Raw genomic sequence first — 21,925 nt, forward strand, 5'->3', positions numbered from 1 at the left:
TGTGGTTATTGTGAGTGACCAAACTGGGATACCTGATTGGGAAAAGCATAATAAATACATATAATAAATGTATTATATATGTACAAATACATTGAAAATAGAAATGCACAAGTTTTATTAATAATAAATCAATTTCTCCCTAACTCCAGCAAATAAATGTTGAGCAAATTTTAAAATATCACCAGATCAAAGGGGATACCAAATTATTGATCTTCTTTACACATCTGACTAAAACTGGGAAAATCATTCAATTTTCAGTGGGATAGTTTAAGTCCCACTCACTGACTTCTTCAATTTCGCTATTACCAGGGAGTCTTCCTTTGAAAAGGTTTTGGATCACATGGCTACCAATGATGAAATCGCCACAGGCAAAGCACTATGCTAGGTGCTGGGTTTCAGCAGGAAGTAGAGCTTGGGTGTGGCTCTGAAGAAGCTGATATTGCACAAATGTGTGATTATAAGTGGGATACATGATTCCAAGTTGACCTAGAGATCCTAAGAGCAGAAAGGTTTCTCTAAGGAAATCTTTATGTTCCCAGGTGAAGGGGAAGAGGAATTTATCAGGTGAAGAGGAAAACTGCATCAGTGAGCCTCCAGGAGAGAGGAAACCGGGACTCGGGGGCGGTGGGAAGGGTCAGCGGGCCGGCACTGAGGAAGCGGCACAGACGGGACACTGAAGTAGGGCCAAATCACTCAGGGGCTTTGGGCCAGGCTAACGATTTTATCTGTATCCTAAAAGCCAATGAGAGATCTTCATCTCTCATTTCAGTCATACAATCAATATTTGCATTCTGAAAAATCATTCTGTGGAGATATTTACCTAAAATCTATGTACTCTAGTTGACCAATGTCACCCAGTTAAATTTAGTCATCTAAACAAAAATGAAAAAAAAAGTTAGAAATGGCAAAAAAGAATAAGAAATATCATTCTGCCCCATTGCTGAATAGGTGAGGGCAGTAAGGTGGGCACAAGAGCAGATGTAAGATCTCAGATTGGAGGACATTAGAATATCCTGGCAAGGAATGGTGGTGGCCTACAGTAAGTTCATACAGAAAGAAAGAGACAGACTCAGAATATTTTTTGAAGAGATAATCAGTATGAGGAGTGAAGAAGTGAGTCACCCAGGATGACACCCAAACATCTACAAGAACTGGGTGACTGCTACTACCAATCAAGAAACACTGGGGGACAGCAGGCTTGGAGACAGAGGGCCGAAAAAGTGATTTCCATCTGGACATGTGGAGTTTGAGATACCTGTGAACTTCAAGAGACAGCAATTGGTTCTAGAAGTCTGTATGCCAGAGGACAGGTCAGGGGTATTAACTGAAGTCAAGACAGTAGAAGAATGCCTAGGCTCAATCTCAGAAAGACTTTCTACAAATAGATACCTGATTAATAAATAAATAGGATCTTAAAAATTGAGTACAGGATAATGAACCCATAAGGGAAAGAAAGAGCGGGAGAAAGGGGTTGTCACAAAAACTAAAGGAAGAGAGGCCAGAATGAAAGAGGACCCAACTGCCTTGAATGTGGCTGCACATGAAACCATGCCCTGGCTTTAGAAACGGGAAGATCGGCAGGGACCATAGTGATGCACAGATGACTTCCTCCCTCCAGGGGCATTTATCTACTTCACCATCCTGCTGCTGCTGCAAAATTGTGTTTTCCCCTAAAAACAAGGTGCCTCCACACAAACCTCTTAAAATCGTATTTGTGACCTCCAAGATACCTCTAAATTCCAAGTTCATTGGCAGAACCTCCAATATCTATTCAATATCTGTTCATATTAATTATCCCGGCCACCAGATGCAGGGTGCATAAAGACAAAACAAACTTCTCTCAAACTTATAATTATCAAGGTGAAACACACACACACACACACACACACACAAATGCTGTGAAAAAGGAGCTAATTTCAAATTCAGAGATTATGCACTTTAAGGGATTCTAATCCAAGACATGCAGAGAGAGACGAGTGGAGTCAGACTGTCCAGCAATCGGCAGGGCTGAAGGTTAAGCTGCACAGCTCCCAGGAGAGTGGCTGCAAAGGAAAGCAGGGTACTATCCTCACTCACTGGGGAGCAGGAATGGCGGGTCACTGAAACCAAGACACTAGACCACAGCGGAAAGCGATCCAGGAGGGTAGCTTGCTGTGCAGTTCTCATCCTCCTTGGCTTTTCCTTTCATGCCCAAAGAGGTCCTTTGGGAAAGTCTCCGTAAGGTCACTCCCGCCTGAGTTGCTCTTAGCCCCCTGCAAATTCCAAGCCCTTTGAGAAGCCTTGTTTCTAGATCTTGAGAACACCACCCACATACTGTGTAATTTTCAAGATGGGTGACATCCAAGGTGAACGTCTTCTCACGTGCCCTCCAGGGAGCATGGGCATTCACTCCCCTCCCCTCTTTTTTTTTTTACAGAAACAGATAGTCAGAGAGAGGGGTAGATAGGGACAGACAGACAGGAACAGAGAGAGATGAGAAGCATCAATCATCAGTTTTTCATTGCGACACTTTAGTTGTTCATTGATTGCTTTCTCATATGTGCCTTGACCGTGGGGCTACAGCAGACCGAGTAACCCCTTGCTCGAGCCAGTGACCTTGGGTCCAAGCTGGTGAGCTTTGGTCAAACCAGATGAGCCCATGCTCAAGCTGGCAATCTCAGGGTCTCGAACCTGGGTCCTCCACATCCCTGTCTGACGCTCTATCCACTGCGCCACCGCCTGGTCAGGCTCACCTCCCCTTTTGATGGCAGAGCCTCACACTCCCTTTTCTCCACAACGCGGCCCCGACTCTCCTGCAGTCCAGTCGCTCACTTTGTTGCATACACGCCTCTCTCCTGGCTACAGGATCAGCCACAGTTGCTCTCAGTTGGTGCACAGTCCAACCGTCGGTTCACTGACTTTGTGGCCTTACTCACTAGGGGACTGCCCAAGAAGTTTCCAACCCACCCCAGGCAGCACCTGCTCACTAATCTCAATGGAGAGTGTAAAACAGGGTCAGGAAGGATTACCACGGAAGATGTATATGCGCGCGCACACACACACACCACCACCACCACCACCCCCCACTGGTGGTCTCTGGTCACAAAGACAAGTTTCCCTGTGGATTTGTTACAGTTTTCAGTCTCAACAGCTGAACAGAAAACTGGACTGTAATTCACCATACTACTAAAATGACATAATTTAAAATAACTGTTTTCTTAGGAATTTTCCGATGAACAGTTTTTACTGGTTCCGTGTGGTTTTCACGGAAACTGTAAGTGGGAAGAAGCAGTGTACTGCTGTGCCAGGCAAGTATGTTCGTATGTCAGACTCAGAAGCCAGCATTTACCATTCCACTCAATTTGAACGGCTCCTAATTTGACAGCAGCCCATTAGTACACGGCTCCAGCTTAAGCACCTTTTCCTTTCCCTCCAGATGGTGATGTGAAGAGGACCTTTGTTTTTCCAGAGCTTCTGTTGCAGTCATGTGGACCTCTGGGCTATGAGAGGGGCTCTTTCCCCCAAGCACACCCCCACTTCTTTAGGCTGCTCCTGACGAGTCCTGGTTACCCTATCGGACTAACAGTCACCTAGCTCCAGGTAACCAAAGTCAGGAAAACACTGATGGGTTTTTAATCACCTGCCACATTTCAGCAAAACCCCACCTTGCAGAAAACATGACACACAGAGAAGTTCCGGATCCTGGGAATCGGTCCACATTTTACTGTACAGTACATTCGTATAGGTTCCTGCATCTCCAAGATGACCAGATAACATTCAGGTTAGCACTGCTGGTAACAAAACTATACAACTACCCTGGCTTCAAAAACAAGAAGGGGTGATACACATTAACAATTATTTCCCTTTAATACTGCAGAAAACAATACATCACAAAAATAAAGTCACATGCCTTTTACAATCCAGTGTGAAGGCATATTATTTACGTTAAAATTAAATGATTTGGGACAAGGGAAGAATGAGAAGAGCTTCAAAGCTTAAGAGAGCTAAACTCTCCCCCAGTGCCATCTTTCTCTTCCAGCCTCCAGAGGGCGCCTTCAACACCAATGCCTAGGGAAGAGAACTGAAACTCATGTCTTAAGCTACTTCTGTAAAAACTACTTAAATAACCTGCAATTCCCAAAAGAGTCCATATTGATAAGAGATGGTACAACAAGAAACACCTGGAGAAAACACTTCCAGTCACCGATGGGAAATATAATCTGCAGACATTTCACTAAAATGGAAAACTGTATCACATACGGTAATATATTAGGCTCTGAAAGTACACTTTCACTTTACTGAACAGAAACACTATGATCCATGTTCTGGTCTTGAATCATCTCAGAAAAAGAGCTATCACTTTTATCTGCAACATGTTCAATGGACTGTATTACATCGTTACTATATGAGAGTACAGCTGACCAACAGCCCCGACCCTTGGAAAACAGAAGAAACCAAACTGAGCTCTAGTAGAGACTAGGATGAATTCGGCAGGAGAAAATGCAGATGGGTGAGAAAGCACAAAGTTAGCTGTGGGTCTTCTTCCCTAGATAAAAAACATTGTTATAAAATGCTGTGGACCCAGGCCCAACACAGCTGGAATGACAAGTTATTAAAAATGCGAGCCCCCACCCAGAAAGACAGCGTGTTTATGTAGCACTGTTCTCTTAAAAGTTCAATGTGCTTTAGTATAATTATCAATTCACTGCATAATTAAGTACATGATTCAGAATATACTTGGACTTATTAATTCCAGTGACTAGAGTCCCGGCCACTTACTGCCAAGAAATGTTTGTGTCCAGAACTTATCCAGTCATTAAGTGAAACTGACATTCCTATTTGCTGACTCCAAAAGAAAACCCACCCTTTCAGAGCTGAAAAACACGAAGAAGAGGGAATAAGACATGACTTAGGGAAGCCACAAAACATCTCAGGAAAACCCGGAGCCAGTGCGCACATTACAGCCCCTGAAGAAAAGGCCCCACCAGCCGGGGGAGGGGGGGCAGTGATGTTTTTGAAACCAGAGTGAGGTGTAGCTAACTGCCTAACAGTAAATTCACATAGTAAAATGCAGAAATAAGTCAACGTATCACCAAGGTTTACATTATATCTAGAAATATGTTTTATGCTTTAAAAAAAATCGCAATGCACTCCAAAAAAATGTTTTCAGATAATTCATGTACAACAGAAGGCACTGGTATCCGCATAAATCCACTGATTCTGCATGGCAAAGACCTGAGACGTGCAATGAGTCCGGTTCTCCAAAACCACCGTGGTCATTCATCCTTTGGAGCATATGATCTGTCCTTTTCGGTCCAATCATTTTGTTTGCCTTTAATATCATACATTACAGTAGCTGCTTAAAATATGTATTTCAGAGTGAGACAGGTCAGAGGGAAGAGTGAATAAAAGCAATGCCCTAGGCTGGGCGTAACTGGCACAGCAGAAGGGTGCTGAACAGCAGCTCTCAACCTTTCCTCCCCTGACCCCCTCATCCCCCTGCCTGGAGAAGTGAAATATCCCGATGACACTTGGTCTTGGTCGGCCGACGTTCCTTCTCTCAGTTGTTACCGGGCATAGTCCCAAAGTTAAATGCAGAGAGGACTCCTTTATTTTCAAAGGTGAAGCCTCCTTGTTGTTCAATCTTCTTCTTTGCCTCTAGCATTTGCCAAGAGAAAGGGAAAAAAGGAGAGTATTTAAGGCGACCAAGCTGGAAATAACCTCAAAGGAACCAAATTCTTTATACTTAGCACTGAGAAGGAATGCCATTCACAGTAGTAATTCCTGCCCTACTGAGCATTAGCCTGTAACAGACTCAGCTCAGGAACTAACTATGTTTACCATCACGGGAAAGCTGTTTGCTAACAACGAGCCAAATGAAAACAAGTCTCAAAGTTGAGTTCCACTAGGTCCATAATCTACTGCTGAAAGGACGACCTGACCTCTACGGGAAGAGAATCAGTGCAGGACCCACGTCAATAGAGAAAACCTGGGTTCTAAACTCTAGGTGCCTATTCCATGATGCTCCCCACGGAAATGTTGTTGTAATTACAAAATCTTTTCCATTGATTTTCTAGGGGTGACCATAGTAATGTCTGCATAAAATAATGTCTCCAGCTCAAAAACCAAAACATGGAAAGGCCACCAGATAGAGGTGGAGAGTCTGTCACTTCTAGGAATACAAGCTCCTTGCAAGAACCCATAAAGTTCCTGTGGTCGTCGGTGTTTTAGACGTTTAGGAGGGTGACCAGCTGACTTAACTCGTCCTCAGCAAGACTCATCCTGGCCCTTATGTTTTACCATTGGCTCCAAAATAGCATGAGAACGTGCATGACACATATTACCGCACAGTGCTTTGTAAAGCTAAGATGCCATGAGTAATTAAAAAGATCATACAACAATAATCTCTTATTATCTTAAAAGGCTGGCTTCTATCAATTTAAAAAACAGGGTGTAGGTGCCACCAGGCTTGTTAAGTAAGGGTGACTTTGGCACTCTGACACATGCCCTCTCGTGGGAAGTTCGCACTGGCTGACCTGCCACGGTCCTCCGGTGCTCCGCCAGCGTGTACACCTCCTGCAGTGCTCTCCTCTGGTCCTCACTGAGGGGTGCCATCAGCAGCTGGTACCAGGTGGCATCCCGATTCTGCACAGCTGTTGCATTTGGAGGGAAGGGGTTAGGTGGAGAAGGAAAAGATAAGGGATCCCAGTGACAATTTCAGAGAGTAATAAAGACATGATCAAATCATAGTGAAATTATAACAGACAGTAAGAAATAAAAAGTACAAACACGAGGTGATGAAACTTAGGCCAAGAATGAATTATTTCTGAGGATCCACTCTGTAGCCGATTATGTGGGGTTATCAAAGGACCACTGGACATTGGAAATCTCTGCTTTACCTAGTTCTCTGCCTCCTTCCCCAGGTCCCCTTCTTCCTAGGGTTTCCCTAACTCCGCATGCTCCCCGAGACTCCAGGCCTTGGCAAACGCCTGTACCCACCTGTTGCCATTTCCTCCAGAATTCTCCTACAATCTGCAGCTTCCGCATCACACCAAGAACTCAAATTTGTACTTTTGGGCAAAATTGTTCCCTAAGCCTCCTGGACTTTTCCATTTGGATAGCTTGCCTCCAATTCGGCACAACTAAAACCAAATTTAACATTGTACCTCCCAAGCCCTCCTCAAGTCCCTATTTTCATCCTAGTTCCATCAGTCTCCTACTCGACCACTGCAAATCCCTAACGTCTCTGACTAGGTCCTCTCCACATCCGGTGTCTGCTGCTTTCTTGAGGTCGTTCCTGTGTGCTTTCCTCCATCAAACACTGATCCAAAGAGGACTGCCTGTCACCTGGGGAGCATATTAAAATCCATATCCCAAGATCCCACCCAAGACCTAAAAGCTTCTGCTGAGTATAATGCATACCCGTGTCCAGAAGCCACTGTCTCCCACCTCCGCACTGATGCTCTTACTTTCTCCCTGCTTTGGTGCTGGAGTGTCCTTCCCTGTGTCTCTACCCCTAGCTCCTGCTAAATTTCAGTAAAACACAGCAGTGGTTTTACTGTCATTAACAGTATTTGTAGTGATACTAAATAATGCCAGTACATTCTACTAGCATTGCCTTGTTGGTAACAGTATTTTATACACAAGGATGCTCTCTTTAATACTGCTTGTGATAGCAAAAAAACAAACTATTCATATGCCTATCAGTGGAAACAAACTAGGATATAACCATAGGAATACTGTATAAAGAAAACAAAATAGCTGTGTTAATAATATTTTTTTCATTATATGATTTTCTAAACATTTTCATTGGTTTAGTCTTTAGTCCTATAAGGTTTCCATTTACATCCCCCGTTTTTATACTGGGTTACTGGGTCTTGCTCATTTGTAGAAGGTGTTTGTTTACTGTGGATCTAAAGCTTATGATCTGTGGTAAATATTTTTTCCCAAACTTTTGTAAGTCCTTAACTGTATTTCAGCATCCTTCACTGTACAAAACTGGTAAGTTGCTGATGTCGTTAAAAGATCCCCCCGATTCTAATAAGGGGAAATGAATTTAGAAAAACATTTCTGAAGATTCAGGGAGTCAAGGCATACTTAGTAGAGCTTGCGTAAAGAACTGATATTCATCCACACTGTTTTCAAGGTCAAGTGGAGTGCTGAATCCCTCAAGCGCAGTTTCCTCCAGTACTTCTTCATCCCAGTCATCCTCCTCTTCCTCCTCGTCCTCACCTCTCCCATGAGCAGACTGCATGGCTTGAGCACTTACATTCGCCTCCTCGTCATCACTTGAAATCTCCTCTGTGAAGCCATGAATTATTGAAAAGGAATCAAAGCATGTTAAGAAAATATAAAAGTTTACAAAGAAAACAAAAAATATAAAATGGCATTCTGGACATGGAAACACCTACCATATAATTTTATATAAAATTATAAAAATAGCCTGACCTGTGGTGGCGCAGTGGATAAAGCGTCGACCTGGAAATGCTGAGGTCGCCTGTTCAAAACCCTGGGCTTGCCTGGTTAAGGCACATATGGGAGTTGATGCTTCCAGCTCCTCCCCCTTCTCTCTTTCTTCTCTCTCCCTCTCTGTCTCTCTCTCTCCCTCTCTCCTCTCTAAAAATGAATAAATAAAAAATTAAAAAAAAATTAAAGAGTACCTTTTAAAAAAAAAAAAAAAAAAAAAAAAATTATAAAAATAACCCTTATCTTTACTGTAGTTTGCTAAACTGAAAATGACTTTGTCCTCCTCACTGAGAACCATTTCCCACTCTGCCTCTATGCCTAACCCTGTGGTCCAGCCGAACACTGCTATTGTTTCGCTACGGCTGCCTCGTGTTTGTTAACGCAAAATACTGTTTAACTTCAGATACCCAAACTAACTTTTTTTTGTCAAAAAAAAAAAAGATTGTACAGTCAGTGCATGTTGTTTTATTTTGTTAATGTGAAACTTTTACTTTTATTATGTCACCAATGGCAATGCTGCAGATGGTCTCTGAATCACAAATTAACTCTATCAGTAAGAACTCAGATTTCACCAGCGATTCCACGTACAGATGAGATTACCTGACTAAAGTATACAACGTGTTTTAAGTAACAATAAGCTCCCACTGAGAATTCAGTTCTTAACAATTAACTAAGTTGATTATGAACTGCTCAGAAATGATTGAGTGAAGAGGTCATTTCTGCTAACAGAAACAGAAAAATATAGAAATGTAAATGAAAAATAAAATAGTTAACTGCATGTGGGTTGAAAAGTTAAAAGATGAATTATCAACATGGACTGCGTTTCTATTTCCACTGCTGGTCTCGTCCAAGCAGTTAGACCAGCATTGTAAACTACCAGCAGACAGTGAATACCTGGATTAAACTGCAAGGTAGTTTTAGAAATAAGGCAAGAAATTACATATATAACTATATATATATATATTTTTTTACATATATATATCACTATATTGACATAGATATGGATATATACTGCTCACAAAAATTAGGGAATATTTCAAAATGAGTATGAAGTGATAAAATATCCCCTAATTTTTGTGAGCAGTGTAGTTCTAGATATAGAAATACCTTTGCTAGTTAATCATTCTATTCTCTAGTGAGAAATTCAATAGGAAAGTCTAGATATTACAGAAAGTTTTCCCTCAAATCATATTAATTATAAGCCCAAAATAAATGAACAATAAAAGAAATTTTAAAAAGAACATCATAACATACTAAGGAAAATTCTCTAATTGTTGGCACATACTTAGCAAAAAAATAAAAAATAAAATAAAAATAAACTTTTAGTAAAGAAACATTACTGCAAAAGACCTACATAGAATTCTACAGAATTTAGCATCAAAAATAGAATTGTATGTTTTCCAGAAAAATTTGTTTTAAACCAGAAGAGGAAAGACTCCATTTGGAGTTGGATAATGTTAATTCCTGGGCCCTAGCAAGCAATTTTACAATATCACTAAATAAAATAAAGATCTAATATTCTTGACTCTAATAATCTTATTCTGACTCGATTAAGCAATCACTTTCCTTTATGTAGTTTATTCTAAATGTATAATATGTAAACCACAAATATCTCCTAATTATAATTTTTGATGATGAGTCACCAAAGAATTATTTTTTAAAAATCAGGCATTCTCTACTGATCTGTTGTACTGATACTTCTAAGTTTAATGGTTCATTTAACTCATAACCACTGCCTTCACAGACTGTTAGGATCAAAAGAAAAAAGAAAAGAACTAGTTAACTTATTGTCAAGACCATTTAATCCTGTTATATAAATGTATTTCCCAGGGTGTAACAACATTCACTAGGCTCAATAATTTAAAAAAATAATAATAAATCTTTTAAGTGTCAAAAGGTGAACAAATATAAATTTATATCACATGATATAATTAAGGCAACGAAATCCAAAATATCTATTAAATGTGCAACAGTCCAAAAACTGTAAATCTGTTTAATGACTTGAAATAGACTAAGATTTGATGAAAATACATGCTCAGATCAAGTTCAATTCTAGTATTCACTGCAATTAGGAGACTTTACCATTTTCTTCCATATCCGTTTTCTCTGCTTTTGAGCCATCCTCCCGGTTGACCAGTTGTCTAGTGGCACAGACCTGCTTCAGGCCAAGGAAAAGGAAAAGAATTGAGGGCACGATCTGTCCCACCACAGCATCTACCGCAGAAGGCCGATTCTGCAGTTCCAAGAGAATACTCAATCCTATTATACACATCTTCCGGTCATGATGCCTACAAATTATGAAGAAAAACAAATTTGCATGTGAGGAATGGGGACAGATCCTGAAGAAATGCAAAAGGAGTGTCTAAGGTGTACTCCAAGGTTCATTCATTGGAATTACACAAACACATCCACCATTTTGTACTATATAAAATTCCATGTAAATGAAGTTTTATAAACCAATTATTATCAAATACCTATAGAATTCTGCAATTAGTATAGTGAGTCTTACTATAATACCAACTCTGATTAATGTAAGTGCTATATTAGGGCCTTGGCATAACAAGTTTTATTAAAGCAGGAATACCTATATTTGACAGCATGAAATTCCTTTCCAATGGGGAAAAAAGAAAGCATTCCTCAGACTCTGTCTTTATTACATTGGTCTACAAGGTGTTTTTGGCAGATGTACTCTACACTGACCCCAGGAGCCAAAAGTTATTTCAGAAAACTCAGCATCTAATAAGCTTAGCTTAATATTTATAAGTAAATTTATTAAATGTCTTCTGCTATAACACAAGGAAAATTTAATTATGAAGGAAAAAAATTTGACCAAAATACATTACATATATTTTTCTACTAAATGTTTCTTATAAGGTGTTTAAAACTTAAAATATTAAGAATGAAAAGACAACTATATGCCCACTTAAAATTGTGGGCACAAATAAAAAATTCATTTGCAGTGATTCAACTTGTTTAAAATGAAAGTGATATACAGCAAACTCAATGATGGATATCTTACAAGCTTCTGTGATTCTTCTTTATTTGCACTGCTTGATTCATTCAAGTTACTGCTGCCAAAGCAGGATGCTATAAAAATACTTGTCCTGAGGTCTTTCTCATCCATGCAGACCCTAACTAGTAGTGCATGCCAGGTGTCAAGGAGATCACCGTAGGAAGGATGATTATCAAGTGGGGCTTTAAAGAATACAAGGAAGCCCAATCCAAGCATGGCCAGTCTATGCGGTAGCTGAGATAGCCTTTCTATCTTTGGAAAACTGCTTACAGATACTAATAAAGAGATAAGCGTACCAACGGCAGAACTGTGAATGACCAAATCTCTATTTCCTAAATCTTTGTAAGAGATGACTTTAAGCAGAATTTCTTTTTAAAGTATGCTCATCCCTTCAAAGCTTTAATAAGAAATCTAAAACAGAGCCAAATTCCAGTCTCCTACAAACAGAATAATTTGAATAAAATATAGCAGCTGTAACGATGTTCCCTCACTCCTGGTCCTACCATCCTGGTTCAGGCCTCCATTTCCCCCCTCCACCTCACCACTCAGCAGTCCCTACCTATGTCTCCTGCTGGACATCTCCCCCCCCCCCAGCAAATTTTTCTAAATGAAATCTTACAAAGCTTAAAAAGAACATTTGGTATTTCTGATGCTTTAAACAAATTAGTGTGCAATCTAGCTCAAATTCTAGCATAACATGGTTACAATTATGTGTTGGGTCCCTTGAAGTGGGTATATAACTACTTTGGAATCTCACTTTTCCTATGTTAGAAAACTAGGAGAGTGCTTCGTGTAAGTCTAAATTCTTCTACCAAGGCAGTGCCTGGGTTACCACTAACAATCCTGACCACATCTGAGAACAGGCTCCCTTGAGGTCCTCAAGGTGTTCAATATCCTAGGCTAGTATGTTATATCTTTACCAGACTGGTAATTTCCCTAAAAACTTGACTCCATTTAGAATATCTTTACCCACAGACACTTAATAGTCATGGAACGTAGATGGACACTTAATTTTTGTTATATGGAGATATAACAATACATATAACAATACATGTTGGATCGAAAACCAGTAGGGAAGGACTATACCTCATTTTCAAAGCTAGCATCCTTTCCACTAGATTACATTGCTGAAACACATTCTTAATTCTTTAAAAATTAAATATGTGAACACTACACTAAAAATAATTCTTAAGATATAAAAATTATCTTTCTATATGCTACTGTATGTACATATTAAAAATTCAACCTTCCAGAAATAGAAATACAGTGTAAAATCAAGAAGACACATACCCAAGAAAACAATCTGTATCACTCATCCACTGATTTATAAACTGTACAGTTATAGGTCCAGGGTTGTGAGGCAACTGAATTCTTTCTAGGGTATGTAGCAGCAAATCGGGGTTGTAGTACAAGGCAGCAATTGCAACCTGAAGACACATAGTACGAAGCTCACTAGTTTTGACCCCTCGGGTTAATCTCTCCAAAACAAGTTGAACAAAGAGTGGAATGCACTAGAGGAGAAAAGAAAGAGAATCAACCAGACACAGAGAAACCAAGTAACTTTTATAGAAAACTACATGTTGCTAAAAAGTATAATCAGTAAGTAACATACTCTTAATGGCAATAAAACCTTTGCTAATTTAATCATTTTTGAGGCATTAAGTTCATATTCTTAATTAAAACCCAGAGATATGAAACAGCCCAAGAGAGATCCAAGCGCAGTGCCAGGAAGTCTCCTTCCCTTCTCAGGGCAGATTACAAATGGAAAACCCAGCTAGAATTTCAGCTAGATTGCTGACTAGATTACAGCCCAAGAGTGTCCTTAAAAGCCCATACCCAACTGGTGGCAATAATCCAAATATGGACTCAGCTTTTACATTTAAAGTAAAATGACTATGGTGATAAATCAAATTGGGGAGATAAATGAATAGTGCCGAGAATAAACATGATGTGATCAGAATTTCTCGAGAAAAAAAATTTCTGTTGGTGTAAGTAAAAGAAAAATAGTATAGAAAAAAAATGGTCAACTTGGCACAATAAAACCAAATCATCTGACTCCAATTAGAAAAGGCAATACTGATGAACTATTTTTATTAGAAGTATCTGCAAATAGTTATTTTTAATTGAAACGGATGGGCTGAAATCATTTGTGCAAAATAAAACTTTGAGGTCTTAATATAAACTCATTTTAAAAGTAAATTTTAAAAATCAAGGTTTCAGGGGAGGATGGGATGAACAGGCAGAACAGAGGAATTTTAGGGCAGTGAAACTACTCTGTGCTACTATATGTAATGGTGGGGATGTATCATTATAAACTTCTCCCAGCTGGGAGAATGCACATCAAGCGTGAACCCAATGTAGACTATAGACTTGAACTGACTACAATGTGTTAGTGCAGGTTCACCACAACCAATGCACCACTCTGGTGGGGATGTTGGTAACAGGAGATGCTATGAGTGCCAGGGCAGGGATGTGTGAGAAGTCTCTGTACTTTCTGCTAGATTTGGCTGTGAAACTAAAACTGTTCTAAAACATAAAGTTTATTAAAAAATAAATGAAAAATCAACGTTTCATATGGAGATTTGAAAGTCAAATTGAATATATTTTCTTTAGTAGGCAAAACCACGAAAACATTGGGATTAACAGAATACTAGCCTTGTTTTAGGATGATATATGAAATCAGAACACATGATTATATGTGGAACTTTTAAGACTGAAATTTTTTAAAAAGATGACTAGTTTAACTATTGATTTCTTCTCAGATTCTGATATAGAGGTTTCTGTGTTTTGATTTGATAGCAAAACACACATAACATATAGACTGCCTTAAAAATTATTACTACGGTCAAAGAAGTACTGCAAATAAATGAAGCCACAAGAAAATGAAAACTGAGCTTCAAAAGCTCTTTTGAGATCTTTTAAAAATAGTTTTATTTTAACAAATATTTATACTATCACATGCAAAGCCATTAAGAAGGGAAAGAAAACTTGAGGTTTCAAAACAAGTAAAACAATTTTATAATTGTCCTTTTATATTGCATTAAAACAAAATCAATTAAAGGGACTGGCTGTGAAAAAACTACATAAATCCAGAGAGAGAAAACTATGCAGCGTCAAAAAGGAGCACAGACTATCTCTATGCACAACTACAGTGACATGCAGGAGATAGTGAGTGAGGGCAGCAAACATGAAAAAACATGGATAGTATGCTATTTTAAAATAGAAAATGAGAAAATGAATATATCTATATGCTTATTTTTTCAAATGAAATATAAAGTAAAAATTGAAAAAAAAAATAGGGCCAGAGAGTAAGAATAGAGGGAACAGGGATGGAAGCGAAACCTTCCTGAGAATACCTTATTTTATAAATTAGACTTTGGGATTATGTTTCATATATTCATTTAAAATTTTTAAGCAATCCCTAAAAATTAAAATAAAATAAATGAACCAGCCAAACTGATTATTTTTAATGACTCTAAAATTTAATGATTCAACTGGATTTTGACTATATACCGCTAGTGCAGGGGTCGGGAACCTTTTTGGCTGAGAGAGCCATGAACGCCACATATTTTAAAATGTAATTCCGTGAGAGCCATACAACGACCCATGTATGTTACACATTATCCAATAAAAATTTGGTGTTGTCCCGGAGGACAGCTGTGATTGGCTCTAACCACCTGCAACCATGAACATGAGCAGTAGGAAATGAATGGATTGTATGTATACATGAGAATGTTTTATATTTTTAACGTTATTTTTTTTTTTTAAAGATTTGTCTGCAAACCAGATGCAGCCATCAAAAGAGCCACATCTGGCTCGCGAGCCATAGGTTCCCGACCCCTGAGCTAGTGTATGAATACATTCTATAGATAAAAAGAGCTATTAAAAAAATCTTAAGCTGTTAAACATAATCATATGTTGGTGGTAATATGGGTATTGGTAGAATTACTCTGAGACTATATGTACATATTAGCAAGATAAAGCAAGTGAGGAATTTTGGTATGGGAGACTTAGATTAGGATCAATTAGGTTAAGTACAAATAATGTAGTCCTGACTTTAAACTGAAAATATCTGCATGTACTAATGATGAATTGTTCTTAAAAAAAAAAAAAAAAGGTATGATATGAAACTGACCAACTCAATACCAGTGGATTTCCTTTTTGCTTAGTCTTGAATACCACTTCCCAGGGTAATGCAGGAAATGTACAAGATGAACCTGAAATAACTAGTCATAACAGATAACAAGGAAACTACAAAATTTTACTGGAGTCATGTCAAAAGCACTCACATGACAAACTCAAAAGGCTTTCACTGGCCAAATTCGAAACCACTTTCCTACCTTCCACGATATACAAAAATTAATTCAAAATAAATTAAAGGCCCTGGCAGGTTGGCTCAGTGGTAGAGCATCGGCCTAGTGTGTGGAAGTCCTGGGTTCGACTCCCAGTCAGGGCACATAGGAGAAGCGCCCATCTGCTTCTCCATCCTCCCCCCTCTTGTCTCTCTCTCTCTCTCTCCTCTCCTCCTACAGACAAGGCACAATTAGAGCAAGCTGGCCCAGGTGTTGAGGGAGACTCCATGGCCATCACCTCAGGTGCTAAAAAATGGCTCTGGTTTCAACAGAGCAAGGGCCCCAGATGGGCAGAGCATCACCCCGTAGTGGGCTTGCCGGGGGATCCTAGTGGGTACATGTGGGAGTCTGTCTCTGCCTCCCTTCCTCTCATTAATTAATTAATTAAAGAGCTAAATGTTAGAGCTAACAAGAAAACTTTGTTTTCCTAACCCAAGAAATACTTATTAATTGTAGTAAAAGTGCTGTCTGGATAATGATGATATATAAATTGACTCTGTAAAAAGATCACCAAAATTGACTCAACTGATCAAGGAAGAAAAAAGTAGAAAGAAGATCCTAGCTACTAAAATCAGGAACAAAACTAGAGTTATTATTACCAGCCTAGAGAAACAAAAACATAAGGAAATTTTATGAACTGCCTAAGTTAACTTATATGAAATAGACACATTCCTAAAAAGATGCAAACTACTGAAATTGACACAAAAGAAATATGAATATGAATAACCCTGTAACAAACAGAGATTGTATTGGTAATTTTAAAATTACCCACAAAAAATAGCTCAGACACAGATGGTGTCACTGTTAAATTCTACCAAACATTTCAAGAACACCAAATGTCACAAACTCTTCCAAACAGTAAAAATAAAAAAGAAGAGGAAAAGGGAGCACTTCCCAACTCATTCTATGAGACTAGTGTCACTCTGATATTAAGGATTAAGGTCAGACAAAAATATCACAAGAAAAAAGAACTTCAGATCAATATCACTTATGAATATAGATACAAAAATACTTGAAATACAAGCTAACTGAATCTGAAAATACATAAAATGGATCATACTCCATAATCAAGTAGAATTTAAACCTGAAATGCACACTTGACTTAACATCTGAAAATCAATTAATGCAATACAACATATGAATAGAATAAAAAACAAAAACCACATGATCATTTCATTAGATGCAGAAAAAATCTGACAAAACTCAATACCTCTTCACTATAAATACACTCAGCAAAGAAGGAACTCCCTTGTCCTAATAAAAGGCATCTAAGAAAAACTCATGGCTAACATCAGACTTACTGCTAAAAGACTAAATGCTTTCCCCCCATAAAATTAGTAACAAGACAAGATGCCTCTTCTTTATCACATCTATTTAACATTGCACTGAAGGTTCTAGCCTAGGCAATTAGGCAAGAAAAATAAAAATTTTTAAAGCACCCAGATTGGGAAGGTAAAACTCTATTTCCATCTGACATGACCTTGTATATAGAAAATATAAATGAATTCACTGACATTCTATTAAAACTAATAAAGAAGTTTGGCAAGGTTGCAGAATATAAGGTAAGTATACCAAAAAATATATATTTCTATGCTCAGTCAATTTGCAGCTTAAAAATTAGGAAAGCAATTCCATTAAAATTAATACTTAGAAATATTTTAACAAAAGAACTGCAAAACTCAAACTGAAAATTCCAAAGCATTTTAAAAAGCAATTAAAGACAACCTAAAGAAAAGGAAAGATATCTTCATAGATTGAAAGACTAAATATTCTGAAAATGAAAATACTTCCTAAAGTGATCGATAGATTTAGCTTAACACAATCACAGCTGCCTTCTTTGCTAATATTGACAAACAGATCCAAGTTCATTTGGAAATGTAAGAGACCCAAAATAACCAAAACAATCTTGCAAAAAAAACAAAACTGAAGGACCTAATATCAAAACTTACTAAAAAGATACAGTAATAATGACAGTGTAGTCCTGAATTAAAGACAAAAAAAAAGTACTTAAATAGAACGAAAGCCAGAAGCCAGACATACAGTCAAATGAATAACAGTGCCAAGACAATTCAATGGGGCCAAAATCATTTTATCAACAAATGGTACTGAGACAACTTGATAGTCACAAATAATGAATTTGGACTCCTTTTTCATACCACATACAAAAATTAACTCAAAATAAATACCTAAATGTTAGAGCTAAAACTATAAAATTCTTAGAATAAAACAGATTAAATCTTTGTGAACTTGGATTTAGCAATGATTTTTTAAAACTGACACCTTCCATAAGCAACAAATAAAAAAATAGATAAATTAGACATCATCAAAATTAAAAACCTTTGTGCTTCAAAAGACATCATAAAGCCCTGGCCAGTTGTCTCAGCAGTAGAGCATCAGCCCAAAGTGTGGAAGTCCTAGGTTCAACTCCTGAACAGGGCACACAGGAGAAGCAACCATCTGCTTCTCCACTCTTCCCTCTCCTCGTCTCTCTCTCTCTTCTTCTCCTCCCACAGCCATGGCATGAATGGTTCAAGAAAGTTGGCCCCAGGCACTGAGGATGGCTCCATGTCCTCACCTCAGGTGCTGAAATAGCTCAGTTGCCAAGCAATGGAGCAGCTGCCCCAGATGGGTAGAGCATTGCCCTGTAGGGAGCTTTCCAAGTGGATCCCAGTCAGGGCACAGGTCTTTCTGCCTCCCCTCCTCTCAATAATAATAATAAAGACATCATAAATAAAGGGATTAGACCAGGGGTCCCCAAACTACGCGGGCCACATGCGGCCCCCTGAAGCCATTTATCTGGCCCCCACCGTACTTCTGGAAGGGGCACCTCTTTCATTGGTGGTGAGAGGAACACTGTATGTGGCGGCACCGCAAAGCACGGCGTCACTCACGTACAGTACTACTTCCAGTGACGCAGGACGCACGACTCACGGCTCTGGAAGCACGTCATATCACTTGATATGGCTAGCAGTGACAAATATGGAACCAGACATTGACCATTTCATTAGCCAAAAGCAGGCCCATAGTTCCCAATGAAATACTGGTCAGTTTGTTGATTTAAATTTACTTGTTCTTTATTTTAAATACTGTATTTGTTCCCGTTTTGTTTTTTTACTTTAAAATAAGATATGTGCAGTGTGCATAGGGATTTGTTCATAGTTCATAGTTTTTTTTATAGTCCGGCCCTCCAATGGTCTGAGGGACAGTGAACTGGCCCCCTCTGTAAAAAGTTTGGGGACCCCTGGATTAGACAATCCCCAAGTTGAGAGAAAATTTTTGTAAGATTTTTGGAACTAGAATTTAGAATATATAAAGAACTCCTACAACTCAGTAATAAATAGACACGTAATTAAAAATGGGCAAAGGATTTGAATAAACACATCTCAAAAAAAGATATACAAATGGTCACATGAAAAGATGCTCGTCATCATTAGCCATCAAGAAAATCAAATCAACATCAGCCTGGAATGTGGAAGTCCTGGGTTCAATTCCTGGTCAGGACACACAGAAGCGCCCATCTGCTTCTCCACCCTTCCCTCTCTCCTTCCTCTCTGTCTCTCTCTTCCCCTCCCGCAGCCAAGGCTCCACTGGAGCAAAGTTGGCCCAGGTGCTGAGGATGGCTCTGTGGCCTCTGCCTCCAGCCGCAACAGAGCAACACCCCAGATGGGCCAAGCCGCGCCCCCTAGTGGGCATGCCAGGTGGATCCCAGCCGGGCAGACTGCCTCCCCACTTCTAACTTTGGAAAAATACAAAAAAAAAAAGAAAATGAAATCAAAACTGCAAGATACCACTTCTTACCTATGGAATGACTATAACAACAAAATAAATGTTGGTGAGGATATGGAAAAATTGGAATGCTCATTCACAGCTGGTAGCAATGGGAAATGATGCAGTTACTTTGGAAAACAGTTTGGCAGTTTTTAAAATAAACATAGAATTACCAATCCTAGAAACCAAGAGAAATCAAAACATGTTTGTACAAAAATCTGCATATAAATGTTCATAACATTATTCATAATAGCCATAAAATGGAAATAATCCAAATCTCCATCAACTGTTGAATAGCTAAACTAAACATAATAAAATCCATACAATGGAGTACTTGGCGATAAAAAGAAATGAAGTACTGATATATGCTATCACACAGCTGACCCTTTAAAACATTATGCTAAGTGAGAGAAGTCATTCACAAAGGACCACATATAATATCATTTATGTGAAATGTCTAGAAGAGGCAAATCTATACACATTAAATAGATAAATTGTATGCTATATGAATTACATCTCAATAAAGCTGTTATAAAAAAATTACAAAATGGAAAGAAGAGACAACTCCATAGTTTTACTTCAATACTTACTTCTTAGTAACTAATTATCACACTATAATAGCATCAAAAATTAAATTAATCATGTTGAAAATGTATAATACTTTTTTGGCTGGTAAACAGAAATATTTCTTTTTTATATCAATATAATATTTTCATTTCTGGTTTTAAAAAAGATAATAGCATACACAAAATCAAAGGGAAAATTCTAATCTCTGAGAATCTAATTGTGCAGAATTTACACATTTATCTTCTTTATGATTTGCTTGATAGCCCCTTAAATTATTAGATATTTTTCTGTGTATCTCTTACTCCAATAAAATGCAAGGTACAATTCCCAAATTTCATGAGTATTTTTCTTTGTCATTTAAATAGGATTTGCACCAGCAGGCACAAACTAGAGGCTATCTTTTTAAATTTCCTTCATAACATAAACAAATTTCAATCAGGAATACAAATTTTAAACATAAATATCAAGTGAGAGGCTTCTCAACATGTATTACCTGATCAATCCCCCTTCCTTTGCACTGAAGAATGATGACTTCAAGAAGCTTGGCTGCGTGGCACTCTGCATCTTCCCCTGCATCTCCACATAGTACCTGCCGTAATCACAATTAGCTCAGCAGTAAATGGCGTTGCATAAAATTAAACCAAGTCCCCATGAAGCAAATGTCCCATAAAATTCAGCCATTAAAATCATAACTCTACTTGCTTTTTAAGTGTACCTTGCCAACACGTGGAAGAAAGGTCAAAATAAAGTCCATCTATCTTCTTTATCTACTCTAATTCCTCCTAAGGAGTAAAAGTTCACTTACTTAACTTTGAATTAATAAAGTGAGCTATATGAGTTAATTATCTAGATAAATGACGCTTCTTCTTAAAGGCATCAAAACAATAAAATAAAGTTTTTATAAACCTTCCTTTTAAACAATAAAACAAACCTTGTAGTTTCCCAATCTTTTTTAATTCTTTTCCATAGGAACCCATTTTTTCATAATAATAATAATAATTCAATATTATATACTTAAGGTACCCAGAAGAGAGATTTGTAGAGAGGCATGCTTATGTTAGGAATTAAGAAAGATGAAAAAATTAATGTGTTCAAACACAAGACATAAGAACAAACTTAACCCAAAGAATAAAGGTGAGACAGATTAAATATATAGACAAAAAAAGGTAGCAGAGAGAAACCAAAAGCAGGTTCATTTAAGACTTAATAGACAGCTTTTTTAAAAAAGTCATTTTTTAAAATCAAAGAAAAAATAATAAAATATTAGGAATGAAAGATATAAATACAGGAAAAATAAAGGAAATTAAAAATAAAAGAATACTGTGGGGAACACTCTATTCCTTATATATTTGAAAACTTAGATAAATTTGAGAATTTCCAAACAAATACAATTTAAGAAAACTGGCAGGTTGGCTCAATTGTAGAGCATAAGCCCAGTGTGTGGAAGTCCCAGGTTCAATTCCAGTCAGGGAACACAGAAAAAGCAACCATCTGCTTCTCCACCCCGCCCACTCCTCCCCCCCTCCCTCTTTCTCTCTCTCTTTTCTCCTCCCACAGCCATAGCTCCAATGAGCTCAAGCAAGTTGGCACCAGGTGCTGAGGATGGCTCCATGGCCTCACCTCAGGTGCTAAAGTAGCTCAGTTGCTGAGCAACAGAGCAGCGCCCCCAGATGGGCAGAGCATCGCCCAGTAGGAGGCTTGCCAGGTGTATCCCAGTTGGGGCGCATACGGGAGTCTGTCTCTCCGCCTCCTGGCCTCTCACTTAATAAAAAATTTTTTA

General features: G+C 38.4%; 1 protein-coding gene across 1 annotated transcript in view; it reads right to left on the reverse strand.

Moving 5' to 3' along the window:
- Positions 1–3,679: 3,679 nt before the first annotated feature.
- Positions 3,680–21,925, reverse strand: part of IPO8 (importin 8) — a 64,390-nt gene continuing 46,144 nt past the window's right edge. Inside the window, exons 20-25 of the mRNA XM_066368883.1 lie at positions 20,639–20,734; positions 12,749–12,969; positions 10,528–10,733; positions 8,077–8,280; positions 6,516–6,632; positions 3,680–5,637 (exon numbers count right to left, since the gene is read on the reverse strand). Of these exons, the coding sequence (XP_066224980.1) occupies positions 5,540–5,637; positions 6,516–6,632; positions 8,077–8,280; positions 10,528–10,733; positions 12,749–12,969; positions 20,639–20,734 (942 nt within the window). The 3' untranslated portion in view covers positions 3,680–5,539. The remainder of the gene's footprint in view (positions 5,638–6,515; positions 6,633–8,076; positions 8,281–10,527; positions 10,734–12,748; positions 12,970–20,638; positions 20,735–21,925) is intronic.

Source organism: Saccopteryx leptura, chromosome 2 (genome assembly GCF_036850995.1).
Source record: "Saccopteryx leptura isolate mSacLep1 chromosome 2, mSacLep1_pri_phased_curated, whole genome shotgun sequence".
In the NCBI taxonomy this organism is placed as follows: domain Eukaryota; kingdom Metazoa; phylum Chordata; class Mammalia; order Chiroptera; family Emballonuridae; genus Saccopteryx; species Saccopteryx leptura.